The sequence below is a fragment of the Hypomesus transpacificus genome, unplaced genomic scaffold (assembly GCF_021917145.1).
Source record: "Hypomesus transpacificus isolate Combined female unplaced genomic scaffold, fHypTra1 scaffold_234, whole genome shotgun sequence".
Classification (NCBI taxonomy): Eukaryota; Metazoa; Chordata; class Actinopteri; order Osmeriformes; family Osmeridae; genus Hypomesus; species Hypomesus transpacificus.
In genome coordinates this window covers 181,975-205,736 of record NW_025813768.1, presented here as the reverse complement: position 1 = coordinate 205,736, position 23,762 = coordinate 181,975, and the positions used below count along the sequence as shown (strand labels likewise).

Here is a 23,762-nt window from a genome sequence, read left to right as displayed (position 1 = left end):
GCAAGACCTTACCAAGATGGCTTCCCTAAACGGACAGAAATATGACGTTAGTGCCTCCCAAAATGCCTGATTTTCTGTACATGAGATTTTCTTAAATGTCGATTATTTTTATGCATAGACAGATACATTTGTTTATTTTTTGGCATTTTAAAATACATTTTCACCACGTATAAGTATTTAGTAAATTGTATGCAAATGATCAGTGCAGGCGGTAGAGTACCGTGGGTCTTGCACTCGAAAAAGCGCCAATATCTACGCACACCACCGTGGTTGTCAAATGGTTTTCAGGTGAACTGTAAAATGGCGAAGTAAAAGCGGAATAAACTGCATATGACATGAATCAATAAGGACAGAGAACTGAATTGGTGAGACGACTGTAAGTTTGCTCTTAAGCTAGTTCGTTAGCGGCTGGAAACACGATGTTGTCGCCGCCTCCTTCCAGAAGCGTTCGGTGGCTTGTAGCTAGCTAGCTAGCAGTTAGCCCATGGAGTGAAGTCAAGTGAATTTTTATTCAGCAATATCACGTCTGCATGGCACGTAGCTGGTTAGATAATTACTACTCTGTAAAGTACGACTGAATTGGTAGTTAGTGTTGATAGCTGTGTTTTGTTGGCATCGCGACAATTTGTAAGAATGTGTTCCTCATGGATATTTTCTAACTTTGATCGCCTACTTCCTTCTAGCCAGCAAGCTGCGCTGTTGTCAGTGTAACGTCGTTAAAGTTATTGGGACTGCATGCCAAGATGCCCGGTCTTCAGGGTGACAGCGTCGTAGCCGCTCTCGGCAGTCCCATCAAGAAAACCAAGCTCTCCTTGAGGTTCTTCCATAAAAAAGAAACCAAGCGAGCGCTAGATTTCTCAGAGCCACACGCGGAGGAACACCAATCGGAGGACGCAGCCAGCGGCGGGTGAGTGTTGCGCAGTCGCGTTATCTTCTAATATGCTGTTCCAGGGGTTGTAAAAGTCTAATCTTGATCACATATTGTGTTTCAGTTGTGAGCAGTTGGTGCCTGCCCCCGGGCCATCCTCGCCTCTCATCCCCTGCGAGAAAAAAGAAACCCTGGTTCCCTTTGTTGGGTTGAATAACCTTGGAAACACATGCTATCTCAACAGCATTCTGCAGGTTGGTTTTATCCCATTGCAGCTACATAACTTGTAAAATACATGAAATTATGCTCTACGGTATTGAATTTGACTAATGTTTTCTTTCTTAACAGGTCCTGTACTACTGTCCAGGGCTGAGAGATGGCATTAAGAAACTTTACAATGTCTCCAAACGGAAAGACAAGTCTAAGGATGAAGATTGTAAAAGTGAAGAGGTATGTTTGTTTTTGATTTGCTCAAACAACTGAGCATCAGAAACTCTCACAACAAGCCTCTCACTCCCTCTCTTCCTCTCTCACTCCCTCTCTTCCTCTCTCACTCCCTCTCCTCCTCTCTCCCTCCCCCCCTCTCCTCCTCTCTCCTCCCCTCCTCTCTCCTCCCCTCCTCTCTCCTCCCCTCCTCTCCAGACAGGGGGAGTGGAGGATGTGTTGCCTGCTCACATGGAGATGCTGAGCAGCTTCCACAGCCTCATCACGTCAGCAGAGCAGCTCCAGTCCAGCTACCTGCTGAACCCCGACCTGCACCACCATGCCGAGCTGGCCACGCCCCCTCGCAAGCTGCTCAACACCCTCAGGTGAGACCCTTTGAAGTCAACACTGCAGGAGGTCACATGACAGTGAAGATTCTGGACATTTGGTTAGAAAAGGATATGCACTTTGCCCAGAACGACTCCTAGACCCGTGTGTGTGTGTGTGTGTGTGTGTGTGTGTGTGCAGGCAGCTGAACCCCATGTACGAGGGCTACCTTCAGCACGACGCCCAGGAGGTGCTGCAGTGCATCCTGGGATACATCCAGGAGGCCTCCGACACCATCCGAAAGGAGCTGAGCGGTGAGGATGGCGCCGCCCCACTGGCCGCCGGCGGGACTGCAGAGGAGGACGAGGAGGAAGCCCTGCTGAGCGGGAAGAGGAAGAGCGACACGGAGGCCGGCAACGCCAAGAAGAAGACCAGACCCCTGGAGCAGAGCCAGGGGCCCCAGGAGCAGAGCCAGGGGCCCCAGGACGTCAAGCCCTTCACTCGCTCCAAGAGGAAGTCCTCCAGCGACATCACAGCAGACAACAGCAAGACCGAGGGAGCGGCGGAGGAGGAGGAGGAGAGACAGGAAAAGGAGGGAGGAGGAGGAGGCGAGAGAGAGGGCAAAGGCCAAGACCCGCCCAAGGAGGGGAAGAGGAAGAGGAGGTCTGTGAGGAGCTGGCTGGGGGCCAACAGGAAGCAGCCCAGCATCTTCTCCAAGTTCTGCAGCCTGGGGAGGATCAGCTCCCAGCGGGGGGCGAGGCCTGAGGAGGCCCCGCCCAGCCTGGAGGCCCCGCCCAGCCTGGAGACCCCGCCCAGCCTGGAGGCTGGGACGCCCCCGGTCCAGGAGACGGGACACCCTGGGAAGACCTCCATCCAGGAGACCAGCACACACCAGCAGTCTGGGGGAGAGCGGACCAGCAGACACGAAGGTATGAAACAAGCGTCCAGTAACCCCACCACAGGGTGTGTCCAGGGGCTCTGGGTGTGTCCAGGGGCTCAGGGTGTGTGGTTGTCCCCCCCCAGAGAGCGAGGCGGTGGGGCTGATGGAGAGGCTGTTCCAGGGCCGGCTGGTGCTGAGGACGCGCTGCCTGGAGTGTGAGAGCTCCACAGAGAGGAGGGAGGACTTCCAGGACGTCAGCGTGCCCGTGCAGGAGGATGAACACAGCGGCCCCGAGAGCAGCTCTGAGGGTAACACACACAGGACTTACACACACACACACACACACACAGGACTTACACACACACACACACACACACAGGACTTACACACACACACACACACACAGTACCTATACTTACAGTACCTTTTGAAATAATCTCTGACAAGCAAACTGTCTTTGTGCTGTTCCCCTCAGTGTCTCCAGACCCTAAGCCAGAGTTGAAGACCCTGCAGTGGGCCATCTCCCAGTTTGCCTCTGTGGAGCGCATCGTGGGGGAGGACAAGTACTTCTGTGAGACCTGCCTCCACTACACGGAGGCAGAGAGGAGCCTGCTGTTCGACAAGACCCCAGAGGTCGTCACCATCCACCTCAAGTGCTTCTCAGCCAACAGCCTCGAGTACGTTTGACCGCTAACGGTCATGGTGTCTAGCGTGTCACGGTTCCTAAGCTCCATCCTGAGTGAACTGACCCAGTCTTTTCCCTCCCTCTGTCCCCCTCCTGTCCAGGATGGACCCGTACGCTGGCCTGTCCAAGGTGAACACGCCCCTGCTCACGCCCCTCAGCCTGTCCCTGGAGGAGTGGTGCACGGGGCCCTCGGCCACCAGGGGGCAGCACTACCAGCTGTTTGCCGTGGTGATGCACAGCGGCGTGACCATCAGCAGCGGACACTACACCACCTACGTCAGGATGAGTGACCTAAAGGACACCCAGCTCTGGCCGGGGGAGGGGGAGCAGGGGGGTGGAGAGGAGGAGCAGCAGGAGGAGGAGGAGGGGGGTGGGAAGGCCAAGGAGGAGGTGCTGGAGTACGATGACGGCGAGGTGTCCTTCAGCCTGGCCAAGCGGCCGGGCGGAGCCTCCGTCAGCAAGCTGGGGGCCAAGAAGCCGTCGGAGGGCGTGGCCCTCCTGGGGGGGCAGAGGAGCCTGGTCAGCTACGACCTGGGCTGCAGCAAGACCAACCCTGACAAGACCGAGAGCTCCAGGGGGCGGAGGGTCGCCGGCGGGACGCTAGCCAGCCCCGGGGCCAGGAAGGGGGCCGGGGAGGAGGAGCGGGGAGCCGGGGGGACCAAGGGGGAGGAGCTGGGGGGGGCGGAGCAGGCCCTGAGCAGCCTGATGAGCTACGAGGGGAAGTGGCTTCTGTTTGACGACTCCGAGGTGCACCTGTTTGAGGAGGAGGACTTCCTGAGAGCCTGCTCACCTGAGACGTGCTCCACCTCCACCCCCTACCTGCTTTTCTACAGGAGGATCCCTCCACTGTGACCCAGCCCCCCCCCCCCCAGGCACATCCCATCTCAACTTCTTTCTTCCTCCCCCCTCCCAGGATGGGGTCATTTCTGGAGAAGCTATAGGGACTCATGTCCGTCAACAGAATATGCTAAACCTTGACTGTCTAACCTCAGTACATTTCTTTCTGCTAAGTGCTTGCACGTTTGTGTACATGGACTTCAGACGGCACCTTCAGGCTTCCCCATGCCCGTGAATTATAGAGACGTTAGCTGACGCAGGATTTTGGAGGTGGGAGACAGTAGTGGTGGTGTGCGTCACCCTGAGCTGTCGTCTGGGTGAAATGCTCCTTAGAGCGCCCTCTCCTGCACTGTGTCGGATTTGCGGTTTTTAGATTATTTTTTTATAAAGAGCACATTTTATTCTTGTATATCGTTCTTTACCCTTGCCTGGGTGAAGCTCTTGTCATTTTCAGATTCTACTTGTACCTCCACGTCCAGGAATGTTCTGGAATCTTTGAAGCAAGCTGGACATTACTTACTGCAGGTTGGGTGAGATGTTTGTGCACTAGATGAACCCAATATCCTTGAGTATAAACTGCGTCATTGTTGAGTCAGTCGTACTGTAAACATACATGAGCAACTTGCCAAAATGGTTGCTGTTCCTCTCAGTTTGAGTAGATGTGTGTGGCCAGACATCAGGGATGGATGTGGTTGATCGTCAAGTGCTCCACCAGTACCTCATTCCAGCTCAACAAGCTCTGGTCACCATATCACGTCTGAAGGCTTCTGCACAAGCGGCAATCCAGATGAAACTTTAAGGTTGTTGGTCTGAAATGATTTGTCTTGCTATTCAACATGTTCTTAAAAGCTACTGGGTTTTATGTTCAGTGTGAATATTTTCTTGTTCTATCTTTATTGTTAAGTATCAGTCCAGTCCTCTTGCTGTTGACTTTTACAAATAAACACCAGCATAAACAAAAGAATGACTTTGTAAATACTACTGCTTGCCGGCATCACCAATGACAACACTGTAGACGTTTAAATATTTATTTAGTAAAATATTTAAAGTAAACAAACTACATAAAACTATGGAAGTTGAAAACATTTCCCTACCTTTTTAAACAAATGTAGCTTAACTAAAAATGATAAACATGATAAATAGTACCTTTTTTTTTTTACTTTTTTTCCGCCCACATGGATTAAATAGTAAAACTTTCAAGTTGTAAAATGCATTGATACACAGTAAAAAATTAAAAGTGCACGCATGAAGTAAAATACAGATTTGACACATCGTACGTAGTGAGAACCACTTGCTAACCCCACTGATTGCGTAACAGGCTGTCTGTAAACGAGTAAGACACTGGAATGACGTACCGAGGTGCATGTGGCTTCTCTTGCTACCGGGAACACTGGCTTTCAGAGGACGCAGTCATATTTACACACACACACATGAATAAATTAAGGGTTGTGATCCGCTTGCTCTTCTGTCTCGTCAAACGTCGAGCTTGCGAAGGCTCATCCTGCTGAAGGAGTCCCTGCATGAGGACAAGCGTTGGTTAGTTCCCTCCATACCTGTTTAGCGACTCCTTCTCCCTCAAGTACCCCCTGTTGTACCCCCGCCCCATTTGAGAAACACTGAACCAGAAGGTTCTTTCAGCCCACCGTCGGCCATGTTTCCACTGCAGGAACGTTCTCCCTCGACTAACTAGTTGTTCCTCCACCCCCAGAGATCCTGTGTTTTGGAAAGCACTCCCTCCGCAGTACTAGTAGGTGGAAACGCAGCTACACACTGAAGTTCCAGGAAAGTAAAAGACTGACTTGACAAACAAGACTGATCTTGAAGAACCAAACTACCTTGTCAAGCTGTCCGTTTGCTGCGTGGTGTTAGAAGGTCAAACCAAAACATCAGTACAAAATACAGGAGGAACGGGGGGAAATAAAAGCATTTGGATGGAAATTTGAATGCATAAGCTATTTAGGCTAGTCTAGGCAAACAGAAATGACACAAGTATACACAGATGCTACCACACACACACACACTAGCACACACACACACCTGTGGGAGTTGACCTGCAGCACACACACACACACCTGTGGGAGTTGACCTGCAGCACAGGCTTATACAGCTGGGGGATTTTCCTGTTGATGAGCGGCTGCAGCGACTCCTTCAGGCGGTGAGAGTTCCTCTCCAGCTCCCGCTGGTACTCCTTCTGGTCTGGACCAATCAGGCTCTTGTTCTTACGGAGGGCGTCTTCACACCTGTCCAGGAGAGGAGGGGGGGGGGGGGGGAGAGAGGAGAGCATGTGAATGACATTGCTGGTCAAACACGTCCCAGTCCTAGTGGTGGCTGAGGGAGTGGCCGTACCGCTTGGTGAAGTCCTTGAAGCACAGCCGGAGCTTGTTGTGGTGTCGGTAGAGCTTGGGGTCGCTGGGGATCTCCGACAGGAACACCTGGGCCACCTCCAGAGGACCCTGAAGACAAACATCCCAAACAACCATGGGTTTATCCAGCCGACGCTTTGTAGCTGAAGCTATGAACAGAGAGAGGGGGCGAGGGGGGATTTGAACCGCAGGCGTCAGGCCTCGTACCTGGTTGACGGTGGTGCCCACGGAGCCCTGCAGAACCATCTGGAGCATCTTGGCGTCGGCAGGGTCCTGGTGGGTGGCAAAGGCCAGCTCCTGGGTCTTCTTCTGCATGTCCTCGATGGCCACCTCGATGGGCATGGAGATGACCTGTCACCGGACGGGGGAGGAGGGAGAGGAAGTAAGGGGGGGGGGGGGGAGAGGAGGTAGAACTAAGGTGTTCAGTCGTGGAATCCGGCATGGGATGTTTCTGCATTACATTTAGTCATTTAGATGCTCTTATCCAGATTCACATTTACATCCCCTGTCTCTCTCTCTCTCCTCCCCCCCCCCTCCTCCCCTCTCCTGTCTCTCTCTCTCTCTCCTCCCCCCCCCTCCTCCCCTCTCCTGTCTCTCTCTCTCTCTCCTCCCCCCCCCCCCCCCTCCCCTCTCCTGTCTCTCTCTCTCTCTCTCTCCTCCCCCCCTCCTCCCCTCTCCTGTCTCTCTCTCTCTCCCTCCCCCCCTCCTCCCCTCTCCTGTCTCTCTCTCTCCTCCCCCCCTCCTCCCCTCTCCTGTCTCTCTCTCTCTCCTCCCCCCCCTCCTCCCCTCTCCTGTCTCTCTCTCTCCTCCCCCCCCTCCTCCCCTCTCCTGTCTCTCTCTCTCTCTCTCCTCCTCCCCTCTCCTGTCTCTCTCTCTCTCCCCCCCTCCTCCCCTCTCCTGTCTATCTCAACTGTCTAATAAAGCCTTGGAAATACCCAGAACACATCGTCAACCCCCCCGTCAGATCTCACCTCCTCCTTGTGGATGATGTTGATGCGGGTCTTGATGTAGGGGAAGGCGTGGGAGGTGGTGAGGATGGTCTTGCGTTTGAACTGCTCGTGCAGGTCCCCGTGTGCGCGGCCGTCCAGGGTGAAGGGCGTGCAGTACACAAAGCGCCGCAGGTTGTAGTTCTTGTCGAAGTAGGTGATCCGGTCCTTCATCTCAAACGTGTCGAAGTACGGCTCCACGTAGGTGATCTGGACAAAGGCCTGGAGGAGAGGAGAGAGATCAGCAGCTAGCTCACACAAGTAGCTGGAACTATGACTTCAAAAACCAAGCAAGTCTGGATTCTTGTTTTGTTGTGTATTTGAATGAGCGTTTTGAGCATCTGGCTGACCTTGTTGGGGTCCAGTTTGATCTTGTCCACTGGGTTAGAGTCCTTGATGACCTCCACCTGGTCCTCCCCAAAGCGCTCGCCGTAGAAACCCTGAACCCAGCCACGGAGCCCGTTAGAACCACACACACACACACAGACAGACACACACACACACAGACACACAGACAGACAGGCCCTCACACAGACCACAGACCTCCTCCAGCACCACCCCAACACATTCTGGGGGGGTTAGCGTGCTCGGGACACCGCCCGTTTGTCCCGTTCCCTCTTACCTCCAGTCTGTGAGAGATCTCAGCCAGCTTGGTGATGGCTGGCTCTTTGTATACAAACTCCTGCTCGTCCAAATCTCCAAACTTGGAGCCGTAGAAGCCAACTCGGAAGTAAGTACCAAACATTCTCTTCCCAATCTGCCGGGGAGGAAGGAGAAACAGAGTGGGGTCGTGGGTCGCGGACATCATGTGAGGACGAGAAAGCGACAGAATCAGTACTGTATTGAGAAATGAATCTTCTTAACGTCAGGTCATGGTTGTCAGCGTGGGCAGGAGGAGGCCCCAGAAAGAGACCGACTATCAGGCAGCGCAAGCCCAGCTTCCACCAGCCAATATAAACATAGATAAGACCAGGGGATTCATGGATAAAGGTTTGGACATACGGCCGTGGTGTGTGTTGGGCGTTGCATCAGTCAGGTGAGGGGGGACAGACACGGATGGATAGGCGCACGTGTGTGTGTGTGTGTGTGTGTGCACCTAGCAGGTTGCTTTTGTGAATGCAGGTGTGTGTGTCCATATGAAGATCTATGAGAGGATGTGTGTGTGTGTGTGTGTGTGTGTGCGCTTATGAGAACGTGTGTGTGTGTCATATTTAGACAGAGAGCAGGGCAGCCTGTTGGATGCCGGTGTCAACAACCTCCAGCCAGTTGAGTCCTTGATACTGTACTGAGGTGAACCTGAACCCTAACCCCTGACCCCTGGCCATGTGACCACAGCTGGAAAGGATATAGCTGTGGCAGTTTGAATCTAGGCTAAACTAGTAAACATTATCCAGGCTGGTAGAGCTGGTGCAGAACGACAACTGCATCAAGGAGAGAGGGGAGGATGCCTCAATGTCAACGAGAGAGACACAGAGAGACAGAGAGAGAGGGAGACAGAGAGGGAGAGAAAGACAGAGGTAGAGAGAGAGAGAGACGGAGAGAGAGATGGATAGGGACAGAGAGAGGGAGACAGAGAGGGAGACAGAGGGAGATAGAGACAGAGAGAGAGAGAGAGAGAGAGGGAGATAGAGACAGGGAGAGAGAGAGAGAGAGAGAGAGACAGGGAGAGAGAGACAGAGAGAGAGAGGGAGAGGAAGAGAGAGAGATAGACAGGGAGAGAGAGGGGGGAGGCTATACAAAACAAAAACAGATCATGACTGAGCCAAACCAGGTCAATACACCTCGAGACGTTTCCCTCAGCAGACCCAGCCTGACCAGGCAGGACCACCTCCTCTCTCTCTCACACACACACACACGCACACGCACACACACGCGCACGCACACGCACACACACACACACACACACACACACACACACACACACACACACACACACGCGCACACACGACAGGAGGCAGGAATCACCTCAGGCCAGCAGAGCTGGTGAGAGATGATTTGGCTTAGCCCTGGCTGACAACATGTCGTTTTTGATTCCTTACAGCAAAGTAAATGTTCAAAGCAAAATGCAGCCTGGGATAAGAAACTTACCACAACACACAATAAGTACAGTGGAAAGGAAGGGTCGGCAACCAGGGAAATCAAAACAGGAGAAAAACAAGAAGAACACATTTTCATCAGGACCGGGTATTGCCAAGAGACGCAAACACAAATATAAACAAACAAACATAACGAACAAACATAAACAAACAAACAGGGGCAGGCACATTTTTTGTTTGCAAATGCAGACAAACTCAAACAGATCCCGAACATGCCGAAACAGAGGAAGAGAGAGGGAGAGAGAGAAAATGCAGTCTAAGTGGGAAGGAGATAGTGAGGGGGGGAGGGGCACAGTTCGTACATCCCCTAGAATCACACCATTCAGGGGACCCCCCCCTCCCGGGGGCCCCCCAGGCTTGTCATGCAGCAAACATGAGCAACACAAAGGTTAATACCTGTTACAAACACGACAAGAGTGCGGATGAGTGCAATACAGAACCCAGGGCTCGACTTAGTCTGTCGTGTCTGAAAAGGGAAGAACTCAACTTGTACTGTCACTAACCGAAGGACACAAAACAAATGTGGAAGAAAAAAAGATTTATTATAAACTTTTCTCCCTCCATGGAGCTGTTTGTGGATGCAGTCCCATCGTGGAGTTAGGGTCCATGGCAGACTGATACAGGGGGATGCAGTCCCATCGTGGAGTTAGGGTCCATGGCAGACTGATACAGGGGGATGCAGTCCCATCGTGGAGTTAGGGTCCATGGCAGACTGATACAGGGGGATGCAGTCCCATCGTGGAGTTAGGGTCCATGGCAGACTGATACAGGGGGATGCAGTCCCATCGTGGAGTTAGGGTCCATGGCAGACTGATACAGGGGGATGCAGTCCCATCGTGGAGTTAGGGTCCATGGCAGACTGATACAGGGGGATGCAGTCCCATCGTGGAGTTAGGGTCCATGGCAGACTGATACAGGGGGATGCAGTCCCATCGTGGAGTTAGGGTCCATGGCAGACTGATACAGGGGGATGCAGTCCCATCGTGGAGTTAGGGTCCATGGCAGACTGATACAGGGGGATGCAGTCCCATCGTGGAGTTAGGGTCCATGGCAGACTGATACAGGGGGATGCAGTCCCATCGTGGAGTTAGGGTCCATGGCAGACTGATACAGGGGGATGCAGTCCCATCGTGGAGTTAGGGTCCATGGCAGACTGATACAGGGGGATGCAGTCCCATCGTGGAGTTAGGGTCCATGGCAGACTGATACAGGGGGATGCAGTCCCATCGTGGAGTTAGGGTCCATGGCAGACTGATACAGGGGGATGCAGTCCCATCGTGGAGTTAGGGTCCATGGCAGACTGATACAGGGGGATGCAGTCCCATCGTGGAGTTAGGGTCCATGGCAGACTGATACAGGGGGATGCAGTCCCATCGTGGAGTTAGGGTCCATGGCAGACTGATTCAGGGGGATGCAGTCCCATCGTGGAGTTAGGGTCCATGGCAGACTGATACAGGGGGATGCAGTCCCATCGTGGAGTTAGGGTCCATGGCAGACTGATACAGGGGGATGCAGTCCCATCGTGGAGTTAGGGTCCATGGCAGACTGATACAGGGGGATGCAGTCCCATCGTGGAGTTAGGGTCCATGGCAGACTGATACAGGGGGATGCAGTCCCATCGTGGAGTTAGGGTCCATGGCAGACTGATACAGGGGGATGCAGTCCCATCGTGGAGTTAGGGTCCATGGCAGACTGATACAGGGGGATGCAGTCCCATCGTGGAGTTAGGGTCCATGGCAGACTGATACAGGGGGATGCAGTCCCATCGTGGAGTTAGGGTCCATGGCAGACTGATACAGGGGGATGCAGTCCCATCGTGGAGTTAGGGTCCATGGCAGACTGATACAGGGGGATGCAGTCCCATCGTGGAGTTAGGGTCCATGGCAGACTGATACAGGGGGATGCAGTCCCATCGTGGAGTTAGGGTCCATGGCAGACTGATACAGGGGGATGCAGTCCCATCGTGGAGTTAGGGTCCATGGCAGACTGATACAGGGGGATGCAGTCCCATCGTGGAGTTAGGGTCCATGGCAGACTGATACAGGGGGATGCAGTCCCATCGTGGAGTTAGGGTCCATGGCAGACTGATACAGGGGGATGCAGTCCCATCGTGGAGTTAGGGTCCATGGCAGACTGATACAGGGGGATGCAGTCCCATCGTGGAGTTAGGGTCCATGGCAGACTGATACAGGGGGATGCAGTCCCATCGTGGAGTTAGGGTCCATGGCAGACTGATACAGGGGGATGCGGTCCCATCGTGGAGTTAGGGTCCATGGCAGACTGATACAGGGGGATGCGGGTCCCATCGTGGAGTTAGGGTCCATGGCAGACTGATACAGGGGGATGCGGTCCCATCGTGGAGTTAGGGTCCATGGCAGACTGATACAGGGGGATGCGGTCCCATCGTGGAGTTAGGGTCCATGGCAGACTGATACAGGGGGATGCAGGGGGATGGGTCCCATCGTGGAGTTAGGGTCCATGGCAGACTGATACAGGGGGATGCGGTCCCATCGTGGAGTTAGGGTCCATGGCAGACTGATACAGGGGGATGCGGTCCCATCGTGGAGTTAGGGTCCATGGCAGACTGATACAGGGGGATGCGGTCCCATCGTGGAGTTAGGGTCCATGGCAGACTGATACAGGGGGATGCGGTCCCATCGTGGAGTTAGGGTCCATGGCAGACTGATACAGGGGGATGCGGTCCCATCGTGGAGTTAGGGTCCATGGCAGACTGATACAGGGGGATGCGGTCCCATCGTGGAGTTAGGGTCCATGGCAGACTGATACAGGGGGATGCGGTCCCATCGTGGAGTTAGGGTCCATGGCAGACTGATACAGGGGGATGCGGTCCCATCGTGGAGTTAGGGTCCATGGCAGACTGATACAGGGGGATGCGGTCCCATCGTGGAGTTAGGGTCCATGGCAGACTGATACAGGGGGATGCAGTCCCATCGTGGAGTTAGGGTCCATGGCAGACTGATACAGGGGGATGCGGTCCCATCGTGGAGTTAGGGTCCATGGCAGACTGATACAGGGGGATGCAGTCCCATCGTGGAGTTAGGGTCCATGGCAGACTGATACAGGGGGATGCAGTCCCATCGTGGAGTTAGGGTCCATGGCAGACTGATACAGGGGGATGCAGTCCCATCGTGGAGTTAGGGTCCATGGCAGACTGATACAGGGGGATGCGGTCCCATCGTGGAGTTAGGGTCCATGGCAGACTGATACAGGGGGATGCGGTCCCATCGTGGAGTTAGGGTCCATGGCAGACTGATACAGGGGGATGCAGGGGGTGCGGTCCCATCGTGGAGTTAGGGTCCATGGCAGACTGATACAGGGGGATGCGGGTCCCATCGTGGAGTTAGGGTCCATGGCAGACTGATACAGGGGGATGCGGTCCCATCGTGGATGGCAGTTAGGGTCCCCATGGCAGACTGATACAGGGGGATGCGGTCCCATCGTGGAGTTAGGGTCCATGGCAGACTGATACAGGGGGATGCGGTCCCATCGTGGAGTTAGGGTCCATGGCAGACTGATACAGGGGGATGCGGGTCCCATCGTGGAGTTTAGGGTCCATGGCAGACTGATACAGGGGGATGCGGTCCCATCGTGGAGTTAGGGTCCATGGCAGACTGATACAGGGGGATGCGGTCCCATCGTGGAGTTAGGGTCCATGGCAGACTGATACAGGGGGATGCAGTCCCATCGTGGAGTTAGGGGTCCATGGCAGACTGACAGGGGGATGCAGTCCCATCGTGGAGTTAGGGTCCATGGAGACTGATACAGGGGGATGCAGTCCCATCGTGGAGTTAGGGTCCATGGCAGACTGATACAGGGGGATGCGATCCCATCGTGGAGTTAGGGTCCATGGCAGACTGATACAGGGGGATGCAGTCCCACGTGGAGTTAGGGTCCATGGCAGACTGATACAGGGGGATCCCATCGTGGAGTTAGGGTCCATGGCAGACTGATACAGGGGGATGCGTCCCATCCCATCGTGGAGTTAGTTAGGGTCCATGGCAGACTGATACAGGGGGATGCAGTCCCATCGTGGAGTTAGGGTCCATGGCAGACTGATACAGGGGGATGGCAGACTGATACAGGGGGATGCGGTCCCATCGTGGAGTTAGGGTCCATGGCAGACTGATACAGGGGGATCCCATCGTGGAGTTAGGGTCCATGGCAGACTGATACAGGGGGATGCGATCCCATCGTGGAGTTAGGGTCCATGGCAGACTGATACAGGGGGATGCATGCGTCCCATCGTGGAGTTAGGGTCCATGGCAGACTGATACAGGGGGATGCAGTCCCATCGTGGAGTTAGTTAGGGTCCATGGCAGACTGATACACTGATACAGGGGGATGCAGTCCCATCGTGGAGTTAGGGTCCATGGCAGACTGATACAGGGGGATGCAGTCCCATCGTGGAGTTAGGGTCCATGGCAGACTGATACAGGGGGATGCAGTCCCATCGTGGAGTTAGGGTCCATGGCAGACTGATACAGACTGGGGGGATGCAGTCCCATCGTGGAGTTAGGGTCCATGGCAGACTGATACAGGGGGATGCAGTCCCATCGTGGAGTTAGGGTCCATGGCAGACTGATACAGGGGGATGCAGTCCCATCGTGGAGTTAGGGTCCATGGCAGACTGATACAGGGGGATGCAGTCCCATCGTGGAGTTAGGGTCCATGGCAGACTGATACAGGGGGATGCAGTCCCATCGTGGAGTTAGGGTCCATGGCAGACTGATACAGGGGGATGCAGTCCCATCGTGGAGTTAGGGTCCATGGCAGACAGGGGATGATACAGGGGGTGGGGATCTGTTTCAGTGTGTGTGCTTAGTGCGACTTTTCCCCAAAAAGTTACTGTACGTCTAACCCTGCGTGTTAAGAGGAACTGCACGTCTAACCCTGTTTGTTAAGAGGAACTGCACGTCTAACCCTGTTTGTTAAGAGGAACTGCACGTCTAACCCTGTTTGTTAAGAGGAACTGGACGTCTAACCCTGTTTGTTGAGGGCGTACTGAAATCGAACCCCGAGGCACGAAAATGAGATGAGAGATGATGAGGAGGCGTGGCGTCCGTGACGGTACAAGCGATGGTGACAAGCGATGGTGTTCTGACTGACAGGGGGAGGGGGGCAGGGGGGAGGAGAGGAAGGGGGGCAGGGGGGAGGAGGGGGGCAGGGAGGGAGGAGGGGGAGGGAGGAGCGGGGGCAGGAGGGAGGGACGGGGGCAGGAGGGAGGAGAGGGAGGGGGCAAGGGGGAGGAAGATGAGGGGGGGGGGGGGGAGGACAGACAGCCTCAGTCTGCGGGGGGTGAGTAGATGAGTCGTAACATGTGACAGCAGTGCGACGTGATGCCAGCAGGTGGAGACGACAGGAAGTCAGAAAACAGAAATCAATCCAAATCAAAAACAGGAGACGAGTCGAATAAACGAGGCGGCAAGCAGCCAATCACAAACGACCTACCTCCCAGCCGGTGCTCTGTGTGACAAAGAGAACACAGGAGAGGTCAACACACACACACGTATACACACACGTATACACACACACAGTCATGTCAATCAGTTTACAGAGAGGGAGTCCCTCTTCTGAAGTACACAACCTCACCGATGATGTTCATGCTCACACACACACACACACACACACACACACACACACACACACACACATGCACACACACACACGTCCTCCATTGGCTCTGTCCATCTGTCACACACGTCACCACAGCAGTCCTGATGCATGCTCTGGTCTCAGGTGCAGGAGACAGTCAGCTGCCTATGACACACCAGGAAACCCTCCCTCCCTCCAAGTCAACCCAGTTCAGAATCAAACAGAACAGCAGTCATGCCAAGCTGGACTGAACCAGAGTGGAATGTTCTCAGTACCAGGAGGCATGGTGGGATGTCTTTGAGGCTAAAAAGCGAAGATGCTATAAGGTGCATCCATATGGAGAAGGGTTTGATTTGATGCACGACACCTGTATGGCACACGCGCGTGTGTGTGTGTTTATTGACACACCGCACACCTTTTCGTCAGGGTGTCTGATTGTTAAAACATCTAGACTAGGTGAGGGGGGTGTGGACGAGGGGGTGTGGACGAGGGGGTGTGGACGAGGGGGTGTGGACGAGGGGGTGTGGACGAGGGGGTGTGGACGAGGGGGTGTGGACGAGGGGGTGTGGACGAGGGGGTGTGGACGAGGGGGTGTGGACGAGCGGTGCGTGTAGATTTACCTGGTGCACGATTTTGCCAAAGGCTTCCTGCAGTTTACCATGTATGGTGGCCAGCTTCTTGGCGTCGCGGTTGGCCTCGTGGATAGGGATGAGGACCTTGTACACCTCGTTCACCGCCTCGTACATGCCAGCCTGGGGGGGGGGGGGGGGGGGGGGGGGGTCAGTTTAAGTACCACTGAAGGAGTACACTTTGTTTATGTTATGTAGAGAGAAACAGAAAGAGAGAGGTACTGAAATAATCTAATGTAGGGCTCTGTTTAGGTACAGGTGAGGGGGTGTGTCAGGTGGGAGGTACAGGTGAGGGGGTTGTGTCAGGTGGGAGGTACAGGTGAGGGGGGGTGTCACGTGGGAGGTACAGGTGAGGGGGTGTGTCAGGTGGGGAGGTACAGGTGAGGGGGTGTGTCAGGTGGGAGGTACAGGTGAGGGGGTGTGTTATCTCCTCACCATGGAGAAAGAGGCCGCTCCCTGCTCCAGGAGACCCACCAGGCCAGCCCTCCGTGAAGTACTTGCCCGAGCAGATGCCCTCTTCGTCGGGGGAAACCACGTCGTCTGACACCGCCGACTCCTCCAGGACGTTTGGAGGAGATGTCCTGGTATACACACACACACACACACACACAGATACAAGAAAACACACAGACCAGATACAAACACACACACACACAAACTTTGGTTAACTCAACATTGAGAAATGCACTGCTAGCTTTCATCATGAGTGTTTGCTTCACAAACAGAGTGTGTGTTCAGTCCTGGGTGCAACCCAAAGCAATTATTTGATGAAATTGTCACAGTACATGTCAACTCAATTCACCTATTGGCTCGTTTGGAAAAGGCACATGGCAAAGTTGATCTCTTTTTTTTCTCCTTCATTTAACCCTTCAGCCACACAGCTTCCCAGAGATTCAATTCCACTTCAAGTATTAAAAGCAGGGTAGGTAATGATGATGAGATGTATTTTTAGTCATGTTTGCTGAACTAAACTTCACATCCCGATAGCAACCAATAAACAAAAAGGTTTGACAGTAAAATGACATCAATCCCGATATCTGCGGGGGACTGCAATAAACACTCAACAGCCAATCATAATTCACAGCCAATCCCCCCCCCCCCCCCCCCCCCCTGGAAGGTAACACAGCCCACAGGCAGGTACACCCCCCCCCCCCCTCACCTGGAAGGTAACACAGCACACAGGCAGGTACACCCCCCCCCCCCGCTCACCTGGAAGGTAACACAGCACACAGGCAGGTACACCCCCCCCCCCCCTCACCTGGAAGGTAACACAGCACACAGGCAGGTACACCCCCCCCCCCTCACCTGGAAGGTAACACAGCCCACAGGCAGGTACTTGCGATCCTCCAGCATGCTGAGGTACTCAGCCACCAGGGCGGCGCTGTGCACCAGGCACTGGGCTGCCTCCGCGTGATTGGTCCTCTCCGTGTGCTTCCCCGCCATGTTCTGCAGCCAGGTCAGACGCAGGTCCGGGGACGTCTGGTAACCCTTGGCGATCCTGGACACCACCACAGGGACGGTGACGGGGGGTAACCGTGACGATGTCGATGATAAGGGTGTGTGTGGTGTGTGTCCTCACCTGTACATCAGGTCTATCAGCATCTCAGGATCTTCCTGGTGTTCCTTCATCTTCACCGTGTCTGACAGGATCATGTGGAGGTTGAAGACCAGGTCTTGTACCTGCCACACACACACACACACCGTATGCTTAGCACAATGAGGAAACACGACACTCACAACAAATTTGAAATACTAAAATGTGGTGATACTACATTTTATTTATCAGTAATTAGAGTATAAATTGGATTTGATTTGAGAACAGAGAAGCCTAAAACAGAGTAGATTTAAGCAGATCAGCGTACAATGATAGTCATCATCAAGTAACGCAAAAATATTTTTCGTTTTTTCTTCAAAACAATTTTTTCAGGTGCATGTACCTGGTCTGGGAGGTGCATGTACCTGGTCTGGGAAGGTAGTTTCTCTGAGCTCCAGGTCTTCCTCCGCGTAGGTCAGGATGGTCTTCAAGGAACGACGGAGAAATTCTTCGTTGAAGTTCTGAGACGTCCCCACCAGTGAGGACAGAGACATGGTCACCTGCATCTTCACCCGGGCAAAGTTCTGAGGGAGCAGAACACACATTCAGAACACGAGGGAAGCAGATCTGATTACTAATCTCACCAACCGGTTTGTTGAGAACAGGCTTTAAAAAAATAAATACAATTATAACTGTGGTACAAAAACAAACATCCTAGGCGTGTGTGTTCGGGGCCGGGGTCCGACTCACATTGCCGATCTCGAAGTTCTGCCTCATGAGCAGGTAGAGCGAGGCGGCAGCGTGCGAGCGGATGGAGCCGATGCTGCTGCTGCAGTTTCTCAACAGGCGCAGACACAGGTCAGCACACTGCTCCGTCTCCTCCTCAAACAACAGCTCGGGGAACTACACACACACACACACACACACACATAAACACACACAAATATGTACACCTTCACTCCCGTGTCAGCAGCATTTTCTTCCTCTCCCTTTTTAGTTCAAAACTATTAGACCTTCACCCGTAATATTCCCCAATCACAACATTTCCTTTTGTATTTATTTTTCTACAATTGATTCAGCTTCAACAAGCTCTTCCCTAGCCATCCTCTCTCTCTCTGACAGAGGTAGGGGGTGACGATCAGCTGTCTCTCTGACAGAGGTAGGGGGTGATGATCAGCTCTCTCTCTGACAGAGGCAGGGGGTGATGATCAGCTCTCTCTGACAGAGGCAGGGGGTGATGATCAGCTCTCTCTGACAGAGGTAGGGGGTGATGATCAGCTCTCTCTCTGACAGAGGTAGGGGGTGACGATCAGCTGTCTCTCTGACAGAGGTAGGGGGTGATGATCAGCTCTCTCTCTGACAGAGGCAGGGGGTGATGATCAGCTCTCTCTGACAGAGGCAGGGGGTGATGATCAGCTCTCTCTGACAGAGGCAGAGGGTGACGATCAGCTCTCTCTCTGACAGAGGCAGGGGGTGATGATCAGCTCTCTCTCTGACAGAGGCAGGGGGTGATGATCAGCTCTCTCTCTGACAGAGGCAGGGGGTGATGATCAGCTCTCTCTCTGACAGAGGCAGGGGGTGATGATCAGCTCTCTCTCTGACAGAGGCAGGGGGTGATGATCAGCTCTCTCTGACAGAGGCAGGGGGTGATGATCAGCTCTCTCTCTGACAGAGGCAGGGGGTGATGATCAGCTCTCTCTCTGACAGAGGCAGGGGGTGATGATCAGCTCTCTCTCTGACAGAGGCAGGGGGTGATGATCAGCTCTCTCTCTGACAGAGGCAGGGGGTGATGATCAGCTCTCTCTGACAGAGGCAGGGGGTGATGATCAGCTCTCTCTGACAGAGGCAGGGGGTGATGATCAGCTCTCTCTCTGACAGAGGCAGGGGGTGATGATCAGCTCTCTCTCTGACAGAGGCAGGGGGTGATGATCAGCTCTCTCTCTGACAGAGGCAGGGGGTGATGATCAGCTCTCTCTCTGACAGAGGCAGGGGGTGATGATCAGCTGTCTCTGACAGAGGCAGGGGGTGGTGAAAATCTGTCTGACAGAGGCAGGGGGTGGTGAGCAGATTGTGTCTGGCTGAACGAGATGTTTGCTCACCTTAGACACCAGGGCTCTCTGTGTAGCGAAGCAGTGCTGCAGATAGAGGGCGCTCTGGTTACAGGCCATGCTGTGGAGCAGCACCTTCAGCACTCCTCCCAGCACGCTCTCCTTCGACTCAGTCACCGACACCGTCTGCGCACACACACACATACACACCAAGTATCAGAGAGGGTGGGCGAGTGGGTGAGAGTGCAAGAGTGTGTGTATATATATATGTGTGTGTGTGTGTCTACCTGTACAATTATCTCCAAAGTATCAAGGATGATCAGGTTGGCCTCGGTTGCCAAGTTACCGTCGATGAGTGCCTCATGTTCCAGCTCTGCCCTCGTCCTGTCACAGGAAACAGGAAGTAGCCGGGGGTCAGGAGGTCACACAAAATGGCTGCCGGCCAGCTCTTCCTAATGAGCCCCCCCTCCCAGTTTCTCCGGCTAACCCTAACCCTAACCTTAGTCCCATTCAAGCCACTACACACAGAGGGAGACTCTCACAGGTGCAGCTATGACAGGTAGGTGGGGGAGGGGTCACGGGGTCAGAAGGTTATGGAGATAGTGAGTTCACACACCTAAGGGGTCAGAAGGTTATGGAGATAGTGAGTTCACACACCTAAGGGGTCAGAAGGTTATGGAGATAGTGAGTTTACACACCTAAGGGTCAGAAGGTTATGGAGATAGTGAGTTTACACACCTAAGGGGTCAGAAGGTTATGGAGATAGTGAGTTTACACACCTAAGGGTCAGAAGGTTATGGAGATAGTGAGTTTACACACCTAAGGGGTCAGAAGGTTATGGAGATAGTGAGTTTACACACCTAAGGGGTCAGAAGGTTATGGAGATAGTGAGTTCACACACCTAAGGGGTCAGAAGGTTATGGAGATAGTGAGTTTACACACCTAAGGGTCAGAAGGTTATGGAGATAGTGAGTTTACACACCTAAGGGGTCAGAAGGTTATGGAGATAGTGAGTTTACACACCTAAGGGTCAGAAGGTTATGGAGATAGTGAGTTTACACACCTAAGGGGTCAGAAGGTTATGGAGATAGTGAGTTTACACATCTAAGGCCTAAAGAATCCGAGGTTCTCCCGTTGTGGCGGAGCAGGATGCTGTCTCTAAACCTGCTCAGCACATGCCACACGCATGTTCACAACATGCCACACACATGTTCACAACACGCCACACACATGTTCACAACACGCCACACACATGTTCACAACACGCCACACGCATGTTCACAACATGACACACACATGTTCACAACACGCCACACGCATGTTCACAACATGACACACACATGTTCACTACACGCCACACGCATGTTCACTACACACCACACGCATGTTCACAGCGAGATCCCACCCTGCTGAACATCCACAGTGCTTCCCTCAACTGGGGGAGGGGGGGAGGAGGGGGGGGGGAGGAGGGGGGGGGGGGGGAGAGCAGGTAAGGCAGGGTTAGAGGGAGGAGAAGGGCTTGAGGTGGACGACTCTTTTAGAATGTAGGAGGCATATGGAGGTACAATTTGACCACTTTCTTTCAGAGTATAGATTGACTTTACTATGGGCTGTATTAACACAATGTCTACAATGGGAAAGTTACAGAATAAACCTTATGACAATGGCATCTTCCGACTTTAGTTTTGACTTCGACACCCGGACAATCCAGCCCATCCCGTACCCCAGCTACCCGCCACAGTCCCCAAACAGCAGACACACACTGGTTAAGAAGCACCGCAGTCACACTGCACCAGAAACACCACCCAAGCACCAGCACAGGAGGTCAGGGGGCGGGGTCAGGGGGTCAAGGGGCGGGGTCTGTAACTCAGGAAGTGAAGCGTAGAGGGGGGACGAGAGAGAGAGAGATAAAGAGACAGAGAGAGCAATAACTAAACAGACAGAGAGGCAGGAAGAGAGGGAGAGAGAAAGGAGAGAGAGAAATACAGAGAGGGAAAGGGAGGGATAGAGAGAGAAAGAGAGAGACAGAGAGAGAGACAGAGAGAGGTAGAGAGAGAGAGAGAAAGCAGCAGCACATGTTCCCAGGAGCGGGGGGGGGATACAGGAACATCCATGATACGATACCTGACTGATCTGTGGGTCCTACAGGTGACAGGAGACACAGGAGGAAGGACACATGAACAGGTGACATGAGCAGGCCAGGAGAGCAGTGTGTCCCCAGTAACGACCCCTGACCCTGACTGAGGATGGGGTGGGACTCGGACAGACAGACACACCTGGATATAGAGCCTTCACTGGGACCACGGGAGTGACAACCAATGCCTTGTACGTGATGCTGGGTATTATACTGCTACTGGCCAACACGCACTCACTCACACACACGCACACTGGCTCCCTCACTCTCTCACACACACACACACACACACACGCACACTGGCTCCCTCACTCTCTCACACACGCACACTGGCTCCCTCACTCTCTCACACACACACACACACACGCACACTGGCTCCCTCACTCTCTCTCACACACACACACACACACACACACACACTGGCTCCCTCACTCTCTCTCACACACACACACACACAGAGGTAGTCCTACTTGTCCATCCTTTCGCTGTTCTGGCGCCAGTGGGTCATGTCCTTCCTCCAGCGCAGGTTCTCCTGACTGCCGAAAGCACTGCCTGACGGACTCCTCTCTGCAGCAGGAGCAGGGACGTCAGCTCACGTGTGTGTGTCTGCTGCGTATGTGTGTGTGTGTGCATGTGCCTACCCAGCTGTCCCCGGCTGCGTCGCACCATCTCCTGGCGCGCCCCGATGCTACCCAGAATGGCCTCCTCCAGCTTGGCCTTCATGTCTTTGGACTTCTTGAAGGTCAGACTGTTCATGCGCTCGAAGGCCTTCTTCCCCTGCATGGTGAACACAACATGGGCCTTGTTTTCCATGAGGTGAATGAGGACAGAAAACACAAGAGTTACTGCACTGCTTCACCCACTATCACACACTGTGAGGATGAGGTGAGCGTGGAGGAGGGAAAGGAGGGTGGGGGTGGAGGAGGGTGGAGGAGGGAGAGGAGGGTGAGGGTGGAGGAGGGAGAGGAGGGTGGAGGAGGGAGAGGAGGGTGGAGGAGGGTGAGGAGGGTGAGGGTGGAGGAGGGAGAGGAGGGTGGAGGAGGGAGAGGAGGGTGGAGGAGGGTGAATGAGGGAGAGGAGGGTCGAGGAGGGAGAGGAGGGTGGATGAGGGAGAGGAGGGTGGAGGAGGGAGAGGAGGGTGAATGAGGGTGGATGAGGGAGAGGAGGGTGGATGAGGCTGGATGGGGCTGGATGAGGGTGGATGAGGGTGGAGGAGGAAGGAGGTCAGACAGGTTACCTTGTACTCGAAGCAGGACACACACAGATAGAGCATGTCCAGCAGACGGTTGAGCTGGGACACTGACAGGTCAGTGAACCACTTCTGCAGCACCAGCTCGTCTGCGTTCTTCAGGACCCACAGCAGGCAGATCAGCAGGCTGCGGCTCGACTCTGCAGAGAAGGAGCCGTGGGGACGCGGGGCCTGGGGGCGGGGCCAGGGGTTAACTGATTGATTGACGTTTGTGTGTGTGTATGGGTAAAGAAAGGTTGGTACAAGTGAGAGAGACAGACAGACAGAGAGAGAGTGAGACAGACAGAGAGAGAGAGAGACAGAGGGAGAGAGACAGAGAGAGAGAGAGAGAGAGAGAGAGAGAGAGAGAGAGTGAGACAGACAGACAGAGAGAGAGTGAGACAGACAGAGAGAAAGAGAGACAGAGGGAGAGAGAGAGAGACAGAGGGAGAGAGACAGAGAGACAGAGAACAGGAACAGGAAGTGGAGGACAGGAAGCTGACCTGTGGGTTGAGCATGAAGCTGCTGGGCCTGGACATCTGGGGGACGGAGGTCCCCGCTATCGCCATGGCAACCGTCTGACTGATCATGCTGTTGCCCTCCCCCTCCGCCTCCTCCCCCCCGGGGCCCCCCGCGCCCCCCTGGGCCCCCCCAGAGCGCCCCCACTGGCTGTGTGACTCTGGAGAGAGGCGGAGACGAGAGGGGAAATGACCTCAGGATTGAGCCTGACCTTCTGTCACACCACCCAGCCTGTATACATGGTCGCTGACCCCTTACGGGTCATCAGAAGTGATAACCCCACGGCCACACCTGGACTTTACCTGTGAAGTCGTGCAGCTGGGGCAGCGTCTCCATGACGATGCCGATGAGCGGCAGGTAGAGAGTGGCGACGCGGGCTTTGACCTCGGGGTCGGCGTAGCGGGGGTCAGAGTCGTGGCTGGACAGGAGGTTGTGAACCACGCTGACCACCTTCTTATGCAAGCCAAACATCCTGCACACACACACACACACACACCAGAGGGAGGGAGGGGGAGAGGGAGGGGGAGAGAGAGGGGGAGAAATAGAGAGACAGTGTAACCGATGATGACCTCCAAATATAGTACAAACACAC

General features: G+C 54.2%; 2 protein-coding genes across 4 annotated transcripts in view; one reads left to right on the top strand and one right to left on the bottom strand.

The window, feature by feature from the left end:
- The first annotated feature begins 48 nt into the window (after positions 1-48).
- Positions 49-4,981, top strand: usp1 (ubiquitin specific peptidase 1). 3 transcript variants are annotated; one of them, XM_047014287.1, is made up of 9 exons: positions 49-365; positions 684-907; positions 993-1,122; positions 1,217-1,318; positions 1,511-1,677; positions 1,820-2,547; positions 2,642-2,806; positions 2,974-3,175; positions 3,285-4,981. In XM_047014287.1, the coding sequence occupies exons 2-9, from the start codon at positions 744-746 to the stop codon at positions 4,033-4,035; spliced, it is 2,409 nt and encodes an 802-aa protein (XP_046870243.1). In that variant the 5' UTR covers positions 49-365; positions 684-743; the 3' UTR covers positions 4,036-4,981. The 3 variants fall into 3 exon arrangements, with proteins under 3 accessions (XP_046870243.1, XP_046870244.1, XP_046870242.1); XM_047014288.1 differs by having other exon boundaries at positions 49-376; positions 688-907; XM_047014286.1 differs by having other exon boundaries at positions 49-376.
- A 49-nt stretch (positions 4,982-5,030) lies between these two features.
- Positions 5,031-23,762, bottom strand: part of dock7 (dedicator of cytokinesis 7) — a 44,249-nt gene continuing 25,517 nt past the window's right edge. The window contains 24 exon segments of the mRNA XM_047014285.1: positions 5,031-5,536; positions 6,093-6,260; positions 6,367-6,473; positions 6,591-6,734; positions 7,355-7,591; positions 7,720-7,809; positions 7,992-8,117; positions 14,935-14,949; positions 15,699-15,830; positions 16,143-16,190; positions 16,192-16,275; positions 16,277-16,288; positions 17,013-17,205; positions 17,287-17,387; positions 17,667-17,825; positions 17,992-18,144; positions 19,341-19,475; positions 19,577-19,673; positions 21,414-21,431; positions 21,894-21,990; positions 22,065-22,224; positions 22,661-22,843; positions 23,155-23,330; positions 23,473-23,642. Of these exon segments, the coding sequence (XP_046870241.1) occupies positions 5,494-5,536; positions 6,093-6,260; positions 6,367-6,473; positions 6,591-6,734; positions 7,355-7,591; positions 7,720-7,809; positions 7,992-8,117; positions 14,935-14,949; positions 15,699-15,830; positions 16,143-16,190; positions 16,192-16,275; positions 16,277-16,288; positions 17,013-17,205; positions 17,287-17,387; positions 17,667-17,825; positions 17,992-18,144; positions 19,341-19,475; positions 19,577-19,673; positions 21,414-21,431; positions 21,894-21,990; positions 22,065-22,224; positions 22,661-22,843; positions 23,155-23,330; positions 23,473-23,642 (2,848 nt within the window). The 3' untranslated portion in view covers positions 5,031-5,493.